Source organism: Canis aureus, chromosome 11 (assembly GCF_053574225.1).
Source record: "Canis aureus isolate CA01 chromosome 11, VMU_Caureus_v.1.0, whole genome shotgun sequence".
NCBI lineage: Eukaryota > Metazoa > Chordata > Mammalia > Carnivora > Canidae > Canis > Canis aureus.
In genome coordinates this window covers 46,230,779-46,254,089 of record NC_135621.1, presented here as the reverse complement: position 1 = coordinate 46,254,089, position 23,311 = coordinate 46,230,779, and the positions used below count along the sequence as shown (strand labels likewise).

Genomic DNA, 23,311 nt, shown 5'->3' with positions numbered 1-23,311 from the left:
CATTGACACTCCTGCACTGAGAGGTCAGGTCTATGCTTTCTGTCTTCAAAGCTGAGTGGACCCCCTGTAACTGCCTCAACCAACAGAATGCAGCAGAAGGGATGCCATGTGGTTTCCAAGGCTAGTACATGAATAGCAATATAGCTACCTCTTGGCTCATCTCTTGGGATGCTTGGCATTAGACCCCAGCCACCTCGTTGTGAGGAAGCTCAGACCACACAGAGAAGCTACATGTGGGTATTTCAGTGCCAGCTAGCCCCTCAGCCTAGAGCAAACAGCCTAGATCAACCACCAGACATGTGAATGGACAAGACTTCAAATGTCTCAGCTGTTTTCAGGAAGAGCAGGTATTAAAGGAAGGGCAAGTGTGTTTTTTTACAGTGCCTGAATGATGAGCTAGCTCATTGGTGCCCAGGGTGTTCCAGCCAGGACTCATTCTCTTCTACACGACCTGAACACATGGTGATATTTGAAGTTTTGCTTGTTTATGATCTCACACACTGGAGCAAAACATTTGTAAGGCCTAGTTCTTACTGCTTTTTCAAAGAGCTTTTACTCAGAGTCTTAAGAATTCTCCTTTTTAATTCCCCACGAGAAATGTAAATATATTATTGGAAGTATAAAGTGTCTATTATGCCTGTGCTAGAAAAATAGATTCGGGTCACATAGGGAAGTTGAACATAAGGGAAATTAAATTGCTTTGATCTGACATTGCCTCTATATCTGTTTGGTAAAGAAACTCATGAGTCTGTGTTACCAGAAGACCAAGCAAGCCTCTGGGCCCAGGGGTCCCAAACAGACCAGGTTCAGCCACTCACCACTGATAAAGTCCAAAGGCAGAGAGACTTGTGGTGAAACAAGAAAGGAATTTATTCCAGTGAGGCCAACACTGGGAAGATAGCAGACTAGTGCCTCAAAGCCTGTCTCCAAAGTGCTGAAAATACCTTTAGGTTTATCTAAGGGAAAATGTGGGACAAAGGTCATTAGGTACATACAGGCAGGTGGGTAGTAAAGGTCAGGTCAATCATTCTCTTGGGGTCAATCACTCAGGGTCTTGCTGGCATTAGGAGGTCCCTATTGTTCCAAGGGGTAGTTTCCATTTCCATCACAGGATGCTTTGTCCACAGGATGCTTTTGCTTGAGTTAAAAGATAAGCTGGAAAGAAGAACTTAATCAGAAAATACAGACTGAGGTCAAAATGAAGGCAATAATAAGTGGGTCATGTTTCAGTTGTCTAAGGCAGCATGGGAAAGAGATTGGAGAAGGATGCAGGAGAAGCTGACAGAGCAGGAGGTAACGTGGACTCACAATGGCTGGATAGGCTATCTCAGCAAGTCAAAAAGTGCTTTGGCTCCATCTGCCAGCTAAGCTAGAAGCTTTGCACATATAGTTGAGGAATCTGGATTTTGAATAGTCCTGAAAAACAAGAAAAGGCTTTAGAGTGTGCAGATAGCCATATAAAACTGCTCATCAACTTTCTATTTATTCCAGGGGATGCTGAAGAATTTGAAAGGCAATAATTCTCAACTGTGGCTACACATCAGAATCACTTGGGAATGGAATCTGGTTTTTTAAAAACACCCATACTCCGGCCACACCCCAAACCAATTACATCAGAAATCTCAGGGTGGGATGCCAGCAGTTTGAAAGCTTACCAAGGTGGTCCATTGTGTAGCCAGAGTGGAGAACTCTGGTGTAAGGGAAGACAATCTTTTTTTTTTTTTTTTTTTTTTAAGATTTTATCCATTTATTCATGAAAGACACAGGGAGAGAGGCAGAGACATAAGCAGAGAGAGAAGCGGGCTCCCTGCGGGGAACCCAATGCAGCACTCAATCCCAGGGTCCTGGAATCACACCCTGAGCCAAAGGCAGACGCTCAAACACGAGCCACCCAGGTGCCCCAGTGGAGAAATTTTAATATGAAGAAGGAACAATGATAATTGGAGTCTCAAGGCCTCCTTCAGCCCAATCCCCTCTTCCACAAATCTTTCACCTCCTGCTCACACAGCTCACACAGCTCACTCCCAGCCCTAAAGACCTGAGCCCTGGGGTCTTTACACAGGAGACTATGAGCACTGTTTAATAATTACTCCATAGGGACTCCTGTGTGGCTCAGTGGTTGAGCATCCGCCTTTGGCTCAGAGCATGATCCTGGGATCCTAGGACTGAGTCCCACATCAGGCTCCCTTTGGGGAGCCTGCTTCTCCCTTTGCCTATGTCTCTGCCTCTCTCTGTGTGTGTCTCATGAATAAATAAAACCTTTAAAAAAGTCTTTTAAAAAATCATTACTCCATAAATTGATTTGAGATCACTGGCCTTATTTTTAATCATTAAGAACAGATTGAGTCCTTTCCAGTGGCCAGTGGCAGGAAACCTCTGAAAAGTAAGCGCAGTGAGGAAGAACCAGACTACAAGAAAATAAAATATAGTGTTAAAGAACAAAAACTCAACCAATTAAATTTGAAGACTTAATTTGCTTTATTATGTTATTCATGAATCAGGCAGCCCCCTCATCTGGCAGATAGAGAAGAGCTCCAAGGAGTTGTACAAAATGGAAGGTTTTTATAGGAAGGAGGGTGGGGCAAGAAAGTTATTTACAGAAGAAAAGAAAGGATTGTTCCAGGCAAAGTCAAGTTCACTTTCCCTTCAGGAGAAGGATAGGGAGGCAGTCGTTTTAGGTAGATTACCCCATCTTCCCTTGTGGGATGAAAAGGGCCCATGTGACAGATGACATCATTGGTATTTACCAGAAATTTTCTGATTGACAAGTTAAGGCTTTTATCTCTAGGGGAGTTTGAAACTACATTTAGGTTAGATATTATTAGCTAATTTGACCTGGCCTAAGTGATGCCATTTTAGGCCTATGGATTTCTTCTTAAAAATAATATGAAGATTCAATAGTTAAAACAAGTTAGTATTGCCCCATGTGTAGCTAGACAACTGATGGGAAACGACAGTCCAAAACCAGACCAAAAATATGGGAATTTAGATTGTGATAATGTGACACTTCAAACCAATGGAAAAACTATGGACTATTTTATAAATGATGATGGGACAACCAGGTAGCCAACTAGGAAAAATTAAGTTTGACCAATACCTTATACTGTAACTGGAACAAACTCTAAGTAAAAAAAAAAAAAAAATTAAATGTAAGACATGAACTAAAAAAATAATTTTCTACATAGTGAAAAAAATTAACATGAGACAAGTGAAACTCAAGATAAAATGGTCAAAATTCGTGTTCAGAGGGCTAACCTACAGATTTATAAAAAGCTTCTACAAATTACCTAGATAAGAAAAATGGACAAAAATATAAGCAATTTCCAGAAAATAAATGGAAATGGATTTTAGACATGAAAAGATGTTCAACCTCATTTAAAATAAAAAAAAAATAATAAAAGTAAATTGGAGTACAACTTTCCACTAACATTGAATTAGTGAAAAAATTAGAAAATTGTCTGTGGGAAAATAAACTCATATATTGCTGGTAAGAATGAAATTCACACAATCATTATAGAGAAAGTGCATTAATATCTTTCAATATCATAAAATCATGAATCATACCATAAAGAATATCCATCAATAAAAAGTAATGAAGTACTGATGCATGCTATAATATGGATGAAACTTGAAGGCATTATGGTAGTGAAAGAAGCTAGTCTTGAAAACCACATTATGTGATTCCAATTATGTGAAATGTCCACAATAGGGAAATCTATAGAGACAGAAGGTAGATTACTGGTTGCCTATGGCTAGGGAATAGGAAGAAAATGAGAGAATGTTAGTAGGTATAGGGTTTCTTTTGGGGTGATGTAAATGCTCTGGATTTAAATAGTGGCGATGGTTGCACAACTTTGGGAACATAGTGAGATGATGAATATAAAAATGGACAATGGCCTGACTGTATATAAAAATAGAATTCTGGGGTGCCTTGGTAGCTCAGTGGTTGAGCATCTGCCTTTGGCTCAGGCCATGATCCCAGGGTCCTGGGATTGAATCCTGCCTCAGGTTGCTGCAGGGAGCCTGCTTCTCTCTCTATGTCTCTACCTCTCTCTGTGTCTGTCATGAATAAATAAATAAAATCTTAAAAAAAAAAAAAAAAAAGAATTCGGACCTGCTATTTGCAGCAATCAGCCCAGGAAACCAACCCATTATCTGCAGTAACCAGCCCAGGAAGCCAGCTTGCTATGTGTAAGTCAGACTTGTAAGAAGTCAGACCACTATCTCTCTAACAACTGGTTCAAGAAGCCAAATGAAAATACTTGTAAAAACCGGTCCCAAATAGCCAGCATTTGATTAATAACTGGTACCTTCTCTAGTTTTTGTCTCTGCTATCAGCTTAGGACCAACCAGAGAAAGACAAATGTGCATTCCTAACTTCTGGAGATGAAATTCCTCTGTGAGAAAGGTTTTCCCTTGTCAAGATAACCCTTCTTTCTGCTGACTATGGGAGCTGCCAGGAGTGGTGCGTGCAAGAGCTCCCCCTTTAGGGCTTCCTGGCTCCATTTTCAATGAGATTTCTTTTAATTTTACAAGGATCTCTTCTCATAATAGTGAGGAAAGGAGAAATAACAGGATTAACATAGTTTTATTTATTTTTAAAGATTTTATTTATTTATTCATGAGAGACACAGAAAGAGAGAGGCAGAGACACAGGCAGAGGGAGAAGCAGGCTCCACGCAGGGAGCCTGACATGGGACTTGATCCCAGGTCTCCAGGATCACAATCTGAGCTGAAGGCAGCACTAAACTGCTGAGCCACCTGGGCTGCCCAACATAGTTTTAAAGTTACAGAGATATCATGGTATAATAGAAAATATATATATTGGTCTCTGCCCCCAGGTCCTGATGCAGAGTTCCTACAACTCTTGTAATTTCTAAGTGATGAGAACACTAGGAGCATCTTTTGTTCTAATGATGTGAGTCTGGGTGAGTTCCTGGACAGCTTCTGGATGGGGGACCTGGTCACCATGAAGAACTGAGACCAAGCCATGATTAGAAACTTAGAATTTTCAGCTCCACCTCCTCCCCATACTCCTGAGAGGGCAGAGGCGCTAGAAATGTACTTAACACTTGATCATGCCTCCATGAGGAAGCTTTCAAAAAAATCCTGATATAAAAGGGTGCAGAGAGCTTTCAGACAGATGAACACTTCCACACTGGGAGGGTGAGGCATGGCACCCCTACAGGGACAGAAACTTCCATACTTGGGACCCTCCCAGGCTTCACCCTATGTAGCTCTTCATCTGGCTGTTCATCTTTCATCCTTTAAAAAACTGGTAAATATAAGTATTTCCCCGAGTTCTGTGAGCTGCTCTCACAAATTAACAGAACCCAACGAGAGGGTTGTTGGAATCTCTGATCTAGAGCTGGCTGGTCAGAAGCACAGGTGACAACCTGGACTTTCCATTGTTATCTGAGGTTTGTGAGCACTGTCAGGGGTAGTGGGACAGTCTTGTGGGACTAACCTGCAGGATCTAACTCAGAATTGAGTTAAATTGTAGGATGCTCATCTGGAATCAAGGAGAATTGCTTGGTGTGGGGAGAAAACCTCCACAAACATTTGGTGATCAGATGTATGGCACATGCAGATAGCTAGTTTGTGCAAACATGCCCCACATGTTTGCTATCTTAAAGAGGTAGAGATCCTGTCTATCCTCCCTCTATATTCCCATCAAGCAGAATGTGCAGCAGAATGTGTTGCTTAGAGTTCAAAGTTAGGGCTTCTAGGGGTGGCCAACCCAGAGTGGCAGGACTTGATCTCCTTAGAAATGCTGGCCTTGCAAGGAGAGGGAGGGCCACTGATAGTTACTACGTTAAGTTGCTATGATATAAAAACTTGCTGCACATACATGCCAGCAGCAGATGCTTTGACCAGTTGGCTGCCCCTGGAGTTCCTATACGTAAGTTCCCCTCAATAAATCCATGTCTCAGTTACTGTCTCAGGTCTTGTCTTCAGCCTCACTGGACCATTACCCACCCTAGGCTTAGAGTCTGCTGGGGTGCAGCTGCACACTAGAAGTAACATGTTCTGTGTGAGTAGTAAAGTTGACTCCCGGAGAGCAAACAGTAGGGAAGAGTTGGGTTCTCCCTAGTAGGAGGGAAAAGGAAAGAGTTCTTCTCTTACAGGATTCTTTCAGGAAAGCTATAAAAAGAAAGGATTAAAGTACTCCCAGGAAGTGTGACTGGGAAAGGGGTGGGGTAGAACGGAAGGCCCTGCTTTTTATTATAAATTATAGTCTCTTTTTTTAACCACATATGTGTAATTGATTCTTTAAAGAGTAGGGGCTACAAAACATATATGACAGAGACACTCTCCAGGGTCCCCCTCCAGGGTCAAGTATGATCCCCCCAGGTGAAGTGGGACTGTTTTTAATTGTTATGTGTTCAGGTGCGGCCTATACTGGAGACAGCCACGCTGATTGGAGAGTAACATAGGAGGGAACTATTGGAGTTTTGATCTTGCTTCAGGCCCATTCTGTGTTACCGTGGAAAAAAAACAGGGCCTGCTAATACCTGCAGCCTAGTTCAGGTGTCCCCAGGTATCAAATTAAGCCAGCACAGAATCCCTGGGCTTTGGAGGAAGAGAAGCAGGTGGAGACCAACTAACTAACTTTCCCTTACCCTCTTCCTCCTGGAGCAAATGATTGGCTGGTGTCCAGGGCTCTCTCCTCAGGCCCATTCCCACCTCTTGCCTTCCTTAGCCTCAGTGTCAACTGGGGCAAACTCTGTGCTTCTGCAGCTGCCTGCAGAAACAATACCCCAGGGCAAACGGATTCACAAGCTAGGATTACTAGACCTTTGAGGAAGCATTTCAAAAGGAAAATAAACACATAGATTCCATAAAAAGTGAAAATATTAACAGAGACCAACAAATAATTTTAAATTAGCCTAATTTTAAATTTAGGGAAAAGTGAAAGATATGATGTATAGAAACAAGTATTACCCAAATATTAAATCTATATAGCAGGTATCCTAGAAAGAGAAAAAATTAAAATGAAGAAGATGGGGCACCTGGCTTGCTCAGTTAACAATTTTTGCCTTAAAAGGGCAGGGAGGGGTAAAAATAAATCCATAATAACTCAAAACTGAAAATCTAGAAAATGTCAACTTGACAAGGTTGCAATAGGGAGAGACCAATGAATGTGAGGGCCTTCTAGTTTCTTGTGTCATTTAAGGAGAGATCTAAATATCAATTTTTTAATTTTTTTGAATTATAAGAGAATTATAAAGAAATGTAAAATGAGCAGGCAAATCAAAATAATAAGATGGTAAAAGTAGATCCAAATTCATGATTAATTATACTAAGCATAAATAGAATAAACTTACTATTCATTGAATTTGTTGACAAATTAGACTTTAAAAAAGGTCCAGATATATTGTTTACAAGAGCTATATCTAAAACTCTAAGGATATATGAAGATTGAGGTTAAAGGAATGAAAATGACAGTTATGGCAAATATTAGCTAAATAAAACTGGTTAGGTTAGATAGTTCATCTTGATTTACTGACTTGGGGCTTTAACCTATATGATGCCAATTTTGGCCTGTGGTTTTCTTTTTAACAATGATTTATAAGCCATCTATATATATCCTTCTTTGGAGCAATGTCTATACAAGTCCTTGGTCCATTTTTTAAATTGGATTGCTTTTTGTTCTTTATTGTTGATTTTCTAAGTCACTATAATGGGTATGAGGTGGTGCCTCATTGTGATTTTGCTTTGCATTTCCCTAATGACTAGTGAAGATGAACATCTTTTCATATGCTTAGTGGGGTTGTTTGTTTTTTTGTTGTTGAGTTTTGGGAGTTCTCTAAATATTCTGGATATTAATCTCTTACCAGATATGTGATTCGAAAATATTTTCTCCCATTCTGTGAATTGCATTTCTACTTTTTTGACTGTGTCTTTTGATGCACGATTTTAAAAATTTTTAAAGGATTTTTTTAAATTATTTATTTATTTATTTTGGAGGGAGAGAAAGAGAGTGAGCATGCACAGGTTTGTGAGCAGGAGGAGGGGCAGAAGCAGAGGGAGGGAGAGAATCTCAAGCAGCCTCCACTCTGAGCACAGAGCCCAAGTCGGGGTTCCATCTCACGAGCCTGAGATCATGACCTGAGCCAAAATGAAGAGTCAGATGCTCAACTAACTGAGCCACCTAAACATCCCATAATTTTCAAAATTTTGATGAAGTCCAATTTATCTATTTTTCTTTTGTTTCCTGGCATTTGACAAGAAAGCATTGCCAAATCCAATTATCATCAAGATTTCTTCCTATCTTCTGAGAGTTTTATGGTTTTATCTCTTGATCACAGAACCCCAGGATCATGACCTGAGCTGAAGGCAGACACTTAAATAAGCCACTTAGATGCTCCCAATTTTCTTCTTTTTCAATATTATTTTGACTATCCAGGGTCCCTTGAGATTCCATTTGATTTTTTAAATGGGTTTTTCATTTCTGCAAGAAAAAAAAGTCTTTGGGATTTTGATAAGGATTTCATTAAATCTGTAGATCACTTTGGATAGTATTGACATCCTAACAGTATTAAGTTTCCTAATCTATGAACATGGGATGTTGCTCCATTTATTTGTATTTTCTTTCATTTCAATGATGTTTTATAGCTTTCAGTGTTTTTCCTACTTGGCTAAGTTCCTTAGCATTTTATTCCTTTTGATGCCGTTACAAATGGAATTGTTTTCTTAATTTCCTTTTTGGATTGTTTATATATTATTTGGATTGTTTATTGTTGGTGCATAGAAATAAAACTGATTCTTAGGTGTTGATTTTGTAACCTGCAACTTTACTGAATTCATTTATTAGTTCTAACAGGTTTTATGCATATGTGTGCATGTGAGTATATGTATAATCTTTAGGGTTTTCAACATATAAGATCATATCATCTGCAAACAGAGATAATTTTATTTCTTCCTTTACAATTTGAATGTCTTTCATTTCCTTTTCTGATTGCTGCAACTAAGACTTCTAGTACTTTGTTGAACATATGTGGCAAAAGTAGGCACACTTGTTTTGTTCCTGATCTTAGAGGAAAAGCTTTCAGGTTTTTATCACTGAGTATATTGATAGCTGTGGGTTTTTCATATATGGCTTTAATTATGTTGAGCTTGTGGATCCTGGGTGGCTCAGTGGTTTAGCACCTGCCTTTGGTTCAGGGTGTGATCCTGGAGTCCCAGGATCGAGTCCCACATCAGGCTCCCTGCATGGAGCCTGCTTCTCCCTCTGCCTGTGTCTCTGTGTGCCTCTCATGAATAAGTAAATAAAATCTTTTTTAAAAATTATGTTGAGCTAATTTTCTTTTGTTCCTAGTTTGTTGAGCGTTCTTATCATAAAAGGGTATTGAATTTTGTCAAACTGTTTTTCTGTATCAATTAAGAAGCTCATGTGGCTTTTTCCCCCATCATATCCTTTTTATAATGCTAAAAACTAAAATAAGAATGAGAAACTATATATAAAGGAAAGCAAGGGGGATGCCTAGGTGGCTTAGTCTGTTAAGCATATGCCTTAGGCTCAGGTCATGATCTCAGGGTCCTGGGATAGAGCCCTGTGTTAGGCTCCCCGCTCAGCGAGGAGTCTGCTTCTCCCTCTCCCTCTGCACCTCCCCCTGCTCATGCTTTCTCTCTCAAATAAACAAATAAAATCTTAAAGAAAAAAGAAAAGGAAAGCAAGAGTATGATGAACACAGGATTCATGTTGATAGTTACCCTGGGTGGAGAGCTGCAAGGAGATAGGATGGTGAAGGACAAGGAACAATATATTTAAATGTATCTTATTAGAATCCTAGGTTTTATTTGGGTGTCAGGGTGAGCCTGTGTGATTATTGAATTGCTAAAAACATCTAACTGTATAATCAACTATATCTAACTGTAATAATAAAATAAAGCCATATTTGGGCTATTTGATAAGAGAGTGTCATTAACCAGTATTTATGAATTACTATAATTCTGTTTCCTGAGGTCTGGGAAAAATTATAATTAAAAGTGATAGATAATGAGAAATGCATATTATTTAGCATTAAGAAGTTTACCACAAGGACTATAAAGGAAAGAATTAAAAGTGTTTGCTTTGACTAAAAATTCTACTCTTGGGAGCACCTGGGTGGCTTAGTCAGTTAAGCGTCCAATTTCTTGATTTCACCTCCGGTCATGATCTCAGGGTTGTGAGATTGAGCCCCATGTTGGGCTCCTCACTGGATGTGCAGCCTGCTTAGGATTCACTCTCTCCCCTTCTCCCTCGGCTCCTCCCCGAGGAGGATTTTTTTTCTCAAAAAAAAATCCACTCTTAGGTATTTACTTAAAAAATGTGAAGAAGATATGCTCGCAAAAAGTTGTACAAGAATATTCATGGCAACTTTATTCCATAATAGCCCAAAACTAGAAACAACCCAGGTGCCCATCGACAGGAGCATGCATAAACATAGTGTGACAGTTATACAACAGAATACTAGACAACAAGGAAAAGGTAAGAATTACTGGTAAATGCAATGATGTAGATGAACTTCAAAAACATTTTACTGAGTGAAAGAAACCTTATAGGAAAAGAATACGTGCTATTTATTCCACTTAAGTGAAATTCTAAAGCAGGAAAAATTATGGTTGTGAAGACTGAGCAGTAGTTGCCTTTGTGGGAGGAAATTGGTAAAGATCATGAGAGGGTTTTTGGAGTGATGGCAGTGTTCCATACTTGGATCAGGATATAGGTTGTATAGGAGTAAGCATTTGCTGTAACTCATCAAATGGTGCCCTTAAGATTTGTGTATGTAAATCTTACCTCAAAAGAATAACAGCAAAAAAGAATCATGGACAAATGGTGAACTCCTGTTAATTTTATACTGACTGAAGCATCTGGGAAGAAGTATAAATAATATCTCTAAATTAGTCTGAAATGCATCCAAAAAAATAGGTGGATTGATGGGTGGGTAGAAGATGGATAGTTGAAGAGATATGTAATAAAGCGAGTACAGAATTACATTCAGGCATATAATCTAGGTAGTGGGAAGATGAGTGCCCACTATAAAAGTTTCCAACCTTCCTATTTGTTTGAAAATTTCTACAATAAAATTTAGGCATGGAGAAAGATGTCAATGATCCAAACTTCCATTAGGAAATTTATTAAGTAATGGTACATCCACATAATGGAATGAAATAAATAATAATAAAAAAGAATTTTGTTGCTTTGAGACTGTCTGAGGAGGGATGGAGTGGGGCTACTTCTGCTTTTTAGTATTTGCACAATTCTATATTTTTCTACATGTTTATATTGCACTGATAAAAATCAAAAGGGAGCAACATGGAAACTTTTCAAAATGAAAGATAATTGATTTTTTTTGTTTGAGAAGCAATCATATTTCCTAATATTTATCTAATTATGTAAGTTTCTTGATTCTGCACTGATTACCCTTCCAAAATATAACCAGGTCTTGTTTGGCGATAGGGCAGACCAGCCATTATTTTGATAGTGGTGGTATTAGTTGCTGCCTGACACATGACCACAAACTTAGTGGCTTAAAAAATGCATTTATTGTCTCCGTTTCTGTGGAATCCAGGCACAGCTCAGCTAGATCCTTTGCTTCAGTATCTCTCATAAGGCTGTAATCAACCAGGGCTAGACTCTCATCTGAAAGCTCAACTATGGAAGGACCCACTGCAAAGCTCACTCATATGGTTGTTGGTAGGATTCAGTTCCTTTGGGTTGTTGAAACAAGGTCCTTAGTACCTTGCTGACTATTAGCCAGAGGCCACCCTCAGTTCTATCCCACATTGGCTTCCCTAACATGGCAACTTGCTTCATCAAGGCTGGCTAAACAGAGAGTTTGCTAACAGATGGAAGTTACAATCTTATGTAATGTCATCACAGAAGTAACATCCCATCTTCTTTGCCATATTTTATTTGTTAGAAGCAAGTCCCAGTTACCACTCAGAGTGAAGGGAAGGGAATTTCACAAGAGCATGAACAGCAGGAGGAGGGGACCATAGGGGGCATCTTAGAGTCTGTGACACTGCCACAGTAATCTACTTGGATCTACCACAGCATAAATCCACAGCATGAGGAATCTACAAACTTTTTGCTCTAAGTGTGATATAGAGAAAGTGCAGAAATTCTGGTTGAAAACCCCTAGTCTTTGGAGACATTCCTAGACTCTGATAGATAAAAGCATCAAAATTGTGAAAGCTGGAAAACATTTGGAAAAATGGTCACTGATAAAATAAGTGTAAGAAGTGAAATCCTAGCCTGGCAGTGGGGAAGCAAAAAACCAATGTGATTTATGTTGAAAATCCTCAGAAGATTCAGAAATTGATGGCATTGACCACTTCTGGAAGTGAGGGAAACTTGGGATAAGAAAAGATGTTTATGTTTGAAAGATGATTAAGTAGCAGCTGAAACCCTGGATCTCTTCCCTGATCCCAGCAGAGATTTTTGTCTCTGGAAAGGGAAATACAGACTGTCTCTGGGTAGGAAAATATCTGGCATACCTGGGAAGGGGTTCACATAGAATAGAGGAAAACTAAGTGAAATGCACATTTTAAAAAAGATTTTTAAAATTTATTTGACACAGAGAGAGAGAGTACAAGCAGGGGGAGTGGCAGGCAGAGGGAGAGGGACAAGCTGGCTCCCTGCTGAGCAGGGAGCCTGACTTAGGGCTTGATCCTAGGACCCCTGAGATCATGACCTGAGCTGAAGGCAGATGTTCAACTGACTGAACCACCCAGGCACCCCTGAAATGCATATTGAATGCTGAGTTCCTCAGTTTGCTACCTCCATTTGGATTCCAGAACACTGGCAGCCAGGTCTTTACTCTAGAGAAGTCTAAAATCTATATGGTTTTTTCTTCCAGGCATAAGAACAGCCAAAAGAAATATGTAAAGATATACGAATATAGAGGATTTCCCAACAAATAGCCCAGGAGGATCACTTTATGGAGTTGCTCACATAAGCCCCATCCATATGCTCAGAGTTTCTGACAAACTTTCTAGTTCCTGCATTCTTAAGTATGTCCAGATAACAAATAATTCCTGATATTTGAAGAAAGCCTCCAACAGGAAATAGAGATGTCAGAGCAAATGAAAAAAAGGCACCCAGGAAGAAATAGAGATTGTGCAAGAAGAAGACTTGGGGGAGTGGGGAGGACTCTCAATAATACACCCAAAGAAATAAGAGAAAACATTGCATTGATGTTGATAAAGAGAAACACTTGGAGGACAGAAAGGAAACAAACAAACAAAACAAAACAAAAGATAAAAACGTGATAGCAGAAATGAAAACCTTATTGGAAACTTTAGGAGAGAAAGAAAATTTCTAGAAAGCAAAAGGACAGAAGTTAAAATTAGGAGAGAAATACATCAGAAATTTAGAAGACCAGTCCGGGAGCTTCATGCTGAATAAAAGAAGAGAGGATGGAGAACAATTGAGGGAAGGAAAATATCAGCAAAATTTTTTAATTTTGAAATTAAATTTGAAAGGACTGACTGAATGCCTAGCACTCAGATTCTGGATAAAGCCAGAATCTTACTAAAGCACATCATTGTGAAATGTCAAACATGTGACAAGAAAAAATTCTCCAATCTTCTAGAAGGAAGGAGGGGATATATTATATTACAAAAGATTAAAATTGAAATGACCTCAGGCTTCTCAAGAGTAACCCCAGAAGCCAGAAGGCCAAGGGAGCAACGCTTTCAGAATTTTAAAGGAAAATTATCTCCAAACTATAATTTTTTACCAGGCCAAATCACCAATTCACATGACAGTAGAAAAAAATGGTATTTTGGACATGAGAGATCTCAAAAAATTTTACCTTCCACTCAGTTTTCTCAGAAAGCTGATGGAGAATGTGTTCCATCAAAACAAAGGAGTAAGCTAAGAAGGATGCAAAAAATAGAAGGGGAACATAGGACAGCTGCAAAGGGCTGATGGTGGAGGGGATCCCCGGATGCTCTCAGAGCTTTCTGACTTACTTCTGAGAGCAGTAGGTCAGAAGCCTTCAGAAAAGATTTCCTGAGAGATTTAGAATTCATGAATAAAAATAAACTGGAGCATGGACATGGTTGATCATCCGCAAAGAGATGATAAAGTTAAAAATTCTATCCTATTTATGCAGCCAAGAAGTTATAATCCTTTCATGCTGCTCTATTTTTTGCCATTACATACATACAAGAAACAGCACAATTTGCTGCATATTCTTTAGTAGTTTGCCCTAAATTCACCTTTATCAGAAGAAGTAATAAAATTTTTCTTATTTTTTTGATAAGCAAATGCCTAGAGGCTAAACTATCACAGTGACAGGAACAAAAAGGTAAGCTATCTTCCTGGATGTTTACATTTCCAAGAGATGGCTTCCAGACCTCTTAAAAAAAATTCTGAGTTATGAAGTTGATAAAAGGCTAACTCAGAAAGAAGTTTTTAAAAAATGTACACACACACACATACGTATACACACCCCTTCATTTATATACATTCGTTACTGGATGGGACCATCCTACTCCGTGTGAACTGCAAAATGTTTAGCATCCTTTTGCATCACTATGAAACACCAGCAATGTCCAATCCCCCTTCCCTCTCCCCACCCTAAGTACTGTGGCAATAACAAAACAAAGAGTATGAGGAGGAGGGCGGGAAGAAGAAAACTGCTCTTACACATTTTCAAATACCTCCTGCAAGGGATAAGGCCACACCGAGGTGACCAACTCATCTGGATTTGCCTGGGACCTTTCTTCTTTAACCTTCCCTTTTTTAGCAAAGATGGTTGGCACCCGAAAACCCCACCACACAGACAGACACACACACATCATACATATTAATAATCATCTAATTACAGGGGCACCTGGTTGACTCAGTCAGTTAAGCGTCCAACTCTTAGTTTTGGCTCAGGTCATGATCTCAGGGTCATGGGATCCAAGCTCAGAGTGGAATCTGCTTGAGATTCTCTTTCTCAAATACATAAATAAATAGTCTTTAAAAATATAATCATCCGATTACGTGCACGTGTCACTTAGGGAAAAATAAAAAGGCCTTAAATGGAAGAAATCTGGGTTTGAATTCTGCTTTTTTTTTTTTTTAATATTTTATTTATTTATGACAGATACAGAGAGAGAGAGAGGCAGAGACACAGGCAGAGGGAGAAGCAGGCTCCATGCACCGGGAGCCCGATGTGGGATTCGATCCCGGGTCTCCAGGATCACGCCCTGGGGCAAAGGCAGGCGCCAAACCGCTGCGCCACCCAGGGATCCCTGAATTCTGCTTTTGTAACTAAGACAAGTGCCTTAACAGTTCCAGTGGGTAGTTCTTTCTGTTCGGTTGAATAAAAATGGTGTATCCTGTCAGGGCCAGTGTGAGAATTCAGCATCTAATAAACAGCTTAACCACTTGTTTGAATTCAGGCCTCAGTTCTTCACCAAAATTCCCACATCAATTTTTATTTATTTCTTTTTTAGAGAAATTTTTACTGTGTCTCAAGTGTTAGTATATCTGTATCCCAACTAGAACAGGAGACTTTGTGAGCATGGATTTCACCTTTACAGTTTTTAAGACAGTGATTGGCAGATAGAAGTTTTTGTTCTACGAATTCGTTAATGGCTATATGATGAATACCCTATACTTTTACCAACCATTCCCACAGTGGCACCTTTTACAGAGCTCCTATTGTCACATCATGGTGCTCCGTGTTGGCTTTGTTGGGCTGGATATTTCCTTAGGAAAGACACTATCATCAGCATGTACATGAGTTATCCCCACTTACTGGGCATATGTGTCTGTAGTGGGGGCTGCATGAGGCTGCCCTGGTGGTATGACTTCAGGAAGATTTCATTCACCCAAATGTTTCCCCTGTGGGCCCATCACTAGTGCCTCACAATCTATTTTCCTTGTGCCAGTGCAATGTGAATCCACAAAGAGGGTATGTTCAAGAGGTTTCCTTAGTCATTTTTCTGTGGTGGGAATCCCTTAAGTGCAGTCAGCCTTGACAGTAGGTCTGGGAAAGCTCAAGGGGTGGGGAGACTAAGAAGGAAGTGGCCTGGAGGAAGTCAAGGGCACCAACGGTCATGAGCAGGTTCCACAGGCCCCCAATGCAGAAGATGAGCACCTCCTTCTGCTACCTGAAACCAGCCCTGAGTCTGTACCTTGTGCACACATGTGGTGGGCTATTATCCCCAGCTAAATTTTATGACTGAACAGTTTCTGAGGCCACAGACTCTGATACATAGTGCTTCATGCAGTGCTGAGCACACAGCAGTTGCTTAAAAACACTTCTGCTTAAAATGATGATTGTTGTTCTAAAATGACACCCTGCAGAGTGTTGACAGCATACAATTGATAGAATGGGACAGACATTTATTACATTTATAGAACATACAACCCCTCGAATTAAATAATTTACCAGTATAATGCTGGTCGATGTCCTTGAGGTCAATTCGGATAGATGACTCACTATCCTACACCCTGGCCAAACCAGGGAATAATTTAGCTGAGCTGGGGGGAGTACGGGTGCAGGAGAAGGTTCTGTGGCCCAGGGTCCAAGAAAGGAGGAGGTAAAATTAGAAACAGGGAGACCGTCCTAGGGCTAAGCTAATGCTACAGAGTTAATAGGTGACTCTCTGGGATGTCTGGGTGGCTCAGGCAGGTAAGCAGCGGCCTCCAGCTCAGGTCATGATCTCAGGGTCCTGGGATGGAGCCTCACATTGGGCTCCCTGCCCAGCGGGGTATCTGCTTCTCCCTCTCCTTCTATTCCCCCCAACACACACACACACACACACACACACACACACACTCATGCTCTCTCTCACTCTCACTCTCTCAAATAAATAAATAAAATATTTTTCAAACTTTTTAATTAAAATTTGAAACTATGATTCTTATTTTAAAAAATCAGTGATGGAGTTTGCCAGATAAAATACCAGGTACTAAGATAAATTTGAATTTCAGATAAACTATGAATAATTTTTTAGGATAATGTGTTCTAAATATTGCATGGGATTTACATTAAAAATTCATTCATCATTTACCTGGAATTCAAATTTAACTGGGCCTCCTGTGTTTTTATTTGCCAAATCTGACAGTGCTAGTCAATGAGGTATAGGAAATCCACATTAGAGCTAACTTCCATGGAAGTACCTTTAAGGGGACACAGTTTTTCATTTACATACTCAACCAAACCACAAAATGCAGACAATTCCTCCTTTAATGTGATTCAATTATTTTGGTGACCTTCAGGTCAAATTCAGATTCACAGTTACAAGCCCCATTGGCTAGTTTTTTCTGTGTTACAGTTGAGGTCTCCTGTGTTTGGTAATGATCTTAGGTTTGCTCCGATGTGTTAGAAGCCATGTCTCTTGAAGTATTTGGCTCGTGCAAGGACGTCATTGCAGAAGTCACAGCTCAGGTCCTGGCTGCTTCTGATGTAGCCAGGACCTCCAGCATAGGCACAGAGTCCACCTGGAATTTGTGAGATGGGTTAATGCTGACCTTACAGTCCCTCATTGCTTCAGGGTCTCCGCAGTTGACTTAGATTCTCTTTCCTGATGGCTCAACAGCAGGTTGAGTAATCTTGGGGAATCTTGTGCAATGTCTTATATTTGTTCTTATTAATTCCATGCCCTGAAACCCCAGCCCAGGGTTACACTTACCTTTCAGGTGCTGGTCAGAGGTCCAAGTTGGAAACCTCCTTTGAATTTCTTTGATCCTAACAGTAAGGACCTCAGTTATCTGAGAAACTTGAGACTCGCTGATCCAGGATGTGGGAGCATAAAAACCAGGGTCCTAGAGGGAGAGAGGCAGAGGAAAAACTAGGTAAGCCATGTGGGAGGGTGACAGGACTTCATGGGACCAGTGCTGCTTTTTCATTTCCTTCCTTTTTCTCTCCTCCTCCTTTGGGCGAACTAATTAATGCCACCTTTGATCTCTCTGAGGATAAACAGTAAAGCTATAAGGTTTGGTCAAAGAAAGAATGAGCAGACATTTCACAGCTGCCTCATTGTAATAGTGAAAGGCAGAGCTGGGTGCCCAAGGTGACAGAGGTAGTGGAGGTACCAGTCCCTCCTTCAGTGGTGCAAACACAAGCCTTCCAAACAGATCAAAAAGGGTTTTTCTATCTGTACCTGTAATCCTCCTTCCAAATAATCTTCTCTTTTTTTTTTTTTTTAAGATTTTATTTGTTTATTCATGAGAGACACGAAAGAGAGGCAAAGACACAGGCAGAAGGAGAAGCAGGCTCCCTGCAGTGAGCTCAGTGTGGGACTCATTCCAAGACCCCGCGATCACACCCTGAGCCAAAGGTGGATGCTCAACCACTGAGCCACCCAGGCGTCCCTTCTTCCAGGTAATCTGAATGTCTAAAAGTACTTCTAATTTTTCTTATAGACCTTAGGTTACCGTTTCACATGATTTTCAACATGTTTAGGAGAAATGTCTGGATCTAGAGAATTCTTTCATCTTCAAAGCAGATGGACACATGCTTTTCCCAAGAGCAAGATTTTACAAAGGAGGCAGAGCAGAATATTAGAGTTGACGCTGACCCTAACATCACTCATGTTGTTCTTGGTCTTGGTTCTTCATTTTCCAACTGCGTGACTTTGCAGCATTGACCCTCTCCTTGTAAAACCACTTCCTCACCAGGAAAGGATGTATTATATGCCTTCCCCTTCACCCCATCCTCATTAGATTATTGGATGGGTCCCCAGACCAAAATAAGATAAAGTATTTGAAAGTACTTTTAAATTGCAGTGTCGTTCCAAGTACTAATGGGAAGCCAGTTTCAAAATCACTGAGGAATACATTTTCCTAAAAGCTTAAAAAGTGACTGCACTACGTAAAGGCTTCTCAACAACTACAACAACAACGTGAAATGCAATAGAAAAAAAATTACAGCTCCATTGTCTCCTTGCCATCACCGATTCCCCCAGTGTGCAATTAATTCGATTGTGGAGTTAATGGCCAGTTCCCTGGGAGACTCTGAGACAAGTGAAACCAGGAAAAATTCATGCAAAAATAAAACTGGATCTTCAGAACTAAGAATTGTGTAGAAAGAAGACAAAAGAGAAGGAGTCCAGTATTTGCTGAAAATCTGCCAGATATTAAGCATATTTTCACATCATTGCATTGAGTCTTCATAATAATTCTGAGGCTGGTGTTTTATAGATGAGGAAACAGAGTCATAGGGAGATTGAATGAGGTCATGTAGCTACAAAATAACAGAACAAAGGTCCAGAATAGAGTACAATGGATGATATCCTGGAAACACAGCACAGTTGATTTTGAAAGGAAACCATGGCTCACAATGAAGCAGTGATGTTGCCGCTTGTATCAGGCAGAGAGCTGTGGCTCTCACAGCTCCAGGGAGCACCTTTCACTCGGTGTCCCATGGAGCTGTGCTCCAGGGTGTCAACAACAACAAATGTGACGATGCCCCCTTAGTGTTGTGCCATGCAGCACAACAGCCATATGTCATAACTGACGAGGGTTACCTGCACAACCCCGATGCCGTTGCCCGTGTTGCCCACATTGACCATAGCGTTGCTGCCATGAGACTCCCTGGACAAGACACCAGCGATCACTGCAGGATCCACACAGTACTTCTGGCCAACAGTGTGAATCACCGGCTGGTATCTCAGGAGGTAGGGCATGTCTATTTCAGCCAGCCTTTCAGAAGCACGAACTCCTAACGCAAACACAGAAGGAAGGATGTGGTTTGTGTGACTTATGCTGATGTGGGGGCTCAAAAGGAGAGAAATCACACTCCAAGGATCTGGGCAGTGGTCTAGTACTGAGAAGCCCATGTCTCAGTCTGAACTCCCTAGCTGCTGCCATTTCTAGACCTGAGAGTATGATTCTCTTCCTTTGAGCTTGAGTTGGCATCCACTGAGGCAATGTCCTTTGTGGCTTCCAGCACCCCCTCGCTGGGCTCTCAGGGGCTGCTCTGGCCCACGGAGGATGATTCTCCGAGCATAGCACACTGGCTCCATCCTAAGCACCCCAAACAGAGGTACCCAGTAAAATGCGCCTGTCCATCAGCTACAATGAGCACCAGATATGAAAGAGTCTCCCAACCCCTTCAAGAAGTCCATGGAGAGTTTCCCTAACAGATTTGTTCACTCTTGCCCACCTTTCCACCCTAAAGTGACACCCAGAAATTGCTATGAGCTTAAACCTTTATAAAAATAACAATGATGCTGGGAAAAATGAAAACCAGTATTAATGTACCTGGCTAGCCGGCTTACTTTGTAAGCATTTTTAGTGATTTCAAATGCACTCTCATTCACATTCTATTGACCAGAGTTTACAGCAAAATTATAAAGTGAGTACTTTTAACCCCTTTCAGTGGAGGCAGAGGGGAACTAAGTGACTTGAAGAATCAGAGCCCACATTCAGACAAGATCTTTGGACTCCATGTCCAGCACTCATCCTGCCACCTGGTAGTGTAGGGCTATGGGAAATAGCGGGAACCAAACAGATATGTTGAGAGGATCAAAATTTGTGGGGAAGGACAAGGAGATGTGGGTGCGGGGTATCAAGGGAAAGGACAAAATCCTGTTGAAGCCACCCCTGCCAAAAAGAGGCACTTTCTGAGATAAAGCAGAAGAGCAGAGGTGGACAATGAGCTCGTAACCTACCACAGTAGTTCAGGCCATGACGCTTGCCAATCCCACAGGACGCCCCAGGGGTCTCAACGTTTCGGATGTTTCCATAGCATCCCCAGTTGCTGCTTTCAGATGAATCTACAAATTTGAGAAATTTTCAGCTTTAGGCATTGAATTAGACTACTTTTGATCATCTTCTGTCCACGAATGAAACGCCATCAAAGCAATTTACCAAAATCCATAAGAACAAGAACTTCATTCTAACTGAAACACTTTTAAAATTTATGGTACAGTGACTAGGAAATTATCATAGAAACCTCCTCCAAACTAAGTTGTCACCTCCTATCCTGAAGATATGAGCACTGTTGGAGCAGCTATACTCCTCACAGAGCCCTGGGCTGTCCAGTATCATTGAGTTGATGTCTTAGAATCAAACTAGATTATCTGTTCCATATAACTAGTCTTCATCCTTTATCTTAGGTGAACTCTTGATATTTCTCCCTCAAATATTTCTGCCTGGCTGGTCTGGTGAGATATTTATGGTTGTTCTGGAGAAACATGTATAAAGCTTGGGCCTCCATGGGGTCTCAACCCAGACTCAGAGTAAAGATACTTGGACTTAGACGTGGCTTTATGTGGTCTTCTGGATGGTATGCTCTTCTAGGTGGGGGGTCTCTATGACAACAAAGAGGCGAAGACATGTAGTGGGACACAGGACCAGGTCTCCATGTGCAGGCTCCCTCTTTCTACTTCTTCCCTTTTTGTCTTTGCCTCTCTCTCTCTCTCTCTCTCTCTCTCTCTCTCTACCTACTGCCTACCAGTGTGTCCTTTTTTATTTTTTAATCAGTACAGTTTTTTTCTTTATAATTAGTAACAAATACCCTTAATATTGTAATGGGTTATGTCATTCATTGCTCCCTGCCCTGTAGCCACTCCCTGAGTCACATTAAATGCTCCTTAAAGTTCCTTATACTCCCCCAAATATCTTTTAGAAATTTAAAAATACTTCTTAAATAAATGGATCAATCAGTGAATGAATGTAAGACCTCATCTTAGAAATTGTTAAAATTTGGGATCCCTGGGTGGCGCAGCGGTTTGGCGCCTGCCTTTGGCCCAGGGCGCGATCCTGGAGACCCGGGATCGAATCCCACGTCGGGCTCCCGGTGCATGGAGCCTGCTTCTCCCTCTGCCTGTGTCTCTGCCTCTCTCTCTCTCTGTATGACTATCATAAATAAACAAAAATAAATTAAAAAAAAAAAAAAAAAAGAAATTGTTAAAATTTAGAGCCAGGGGATCCCTGGGTGGCTCAGCCGCTTGGCGCCTGCCTTTGGCCCAGGACATGATCCCGGAGTCCCAGGATCGAGTCCAACGTCGGGCTCCCTGCATGGAGCCTGCTTCTCCGTCTGCTTCTGTCTCTGCTTCTCTCTCTCTGTGTCTCTCATGAATAAATAAATAAAATCTTAAAAAAAAAAAAAAAAAAAAAAAAGGCAGCGCCGGTGGCGCAGCGATTTAACGCCACCTGCAGCCCAGGGCATGATCCTGGGGACCCTGGATGGAGTCCCACCTCAGGCTCTCTGTATGGAGCCTGCTTCTCCCTCTGCCTGTGTCTCTGCCTCTCTCTCTCTCTCTCTCTCTCTGTCTCTATGAATAAATAAATAAAATCTTTAAAAAAAAAAGAATTTAGAACCAGGAAAATGTTTTCTTCTTTTATTTATCAAAACAATGTACTTTTCCCTTTTGGTCTGCAAGAAACCTTAAAACCAAATCTGAAATTCAAGCATAGCAACTATGTCAGTCTCAGTGGCTGGCTTCATCACATATCCTTGATCCCCTCCATGCTAGTTTCCTATTTGAAATTACATTAGTCTTTTTTTTACATAGTAAAACATCTCAATCCTCCTCCGGAAATACATGATCTATTAATAGCTTCAATAATTACTTTTGGTGAGATGGTTCTTATAGAGGTAAAATAAGTACTTATTGATGATGTATATTTAAAGTCCAGCCTCCAGCAATGCTGGTATAAGGCCACTCCGCATTCTGGAGAGCCCCCTCCTTTTGTGGGGCATCTGGAAAAAGGCCATTTGTCAGTGGCTGTTACTAAATCCAGTATTTATTGGCCAACATAGAAGAAAAACAACATTTTTATACCACAGTCTTTTTTTTTTAATTTTTATTTATTTATGATAGTTACAGAGAGAGAGAGGGAGGCAGAGACACAGGCAGAGGGAGAAGCAGGCTCCATGCACCGGGAGCCCGACGTGGGATTCGATCCCGGATCTCCGGGATCACGCCCTGGGCCAAAGGCAGGCGCCAAACCGCTGCGCCACCCAGGGATCCCTATACCACAGTCTTAAGTACCAGAAATATCATTCTGTTCCTATGCTTATCCTTCCCATCTCCAAGGTCATGTGGAAAAAATTAAACACTCACCAGTAAGGGCCAGAAGCCCCAGAAGCAGCCACAGCACAGACATACTGATGAGCTGGCTCTATGGGTCCTAAAATGATGTTAGAATAAGTATTAGCTCAAAGATGTGAGAACACCAATTATCATCATAACAATATTCAATATTTCTATGGAAAGAGGTTAAAAAAAGAAAGGAATAAGTTTTCCCATGGCTGAATGAAGAAAAGATAGTGATTTGAATCATAAGGAAGAAAGCAAAAGTAAGCCTTTGGCTCCATCCATCCTTTCAATTAATTTTAAAATGTCGAGACTTCTGCTTGGCCCA

The 23,311-nt window shown here is 40.8% G+C and overlaps 1 protein-coding gene across 10 annotated transcripts in view; it reads right to left on the bottom strand.

The window, feature by feature from the left end:
• Window positions 1–1,199: 1,199 nt before the first annotated feature.
• LYG1 (lysozyme g1) overlaps window positions 1,200–23,311 on the bottom strand; it is a 35,927-nt gene continuing 13,815 nt past the window's right edge. For 9 of the 10 annotated variants that reach the window (XM_077915085.1, XM_077915077.1, XM_077915082.1 and 6 more), the window contains 5 exons: window positions 23,011–23,077; window positions 20,611–20,715; window positions 19,465–19,658; window positions 17,629–17,761; window positions 17,166–17,437 (listed from right to left, as the gene is read on the bottom strand). In XM_077915085.1, coding sequence (XP_077771211.1) covers window positions 17,319–17,437; window positions 17,629–17,761; window positions 19,465–19,658; window positions 20,611–20,715; window positions 23,011–23,053 — 594 coding nt within the window. In that variant the 5' untranslated portion in view covers window positions 23,054–23,077 and the 3' untranslated portion in view covers window positions 17,166–17,318. Of the gene's footprint in view, window positions 1,417–17,165; window positions 17,438–17,628; window positions 17,762–19,464; window positions 19,659–20,610; window positions 20,716–23,010; window positions 23,078–23,311 lie in introns of those variants that run through there. The other variant, XM_077915086.1, reaches the window with a different exon arrangement.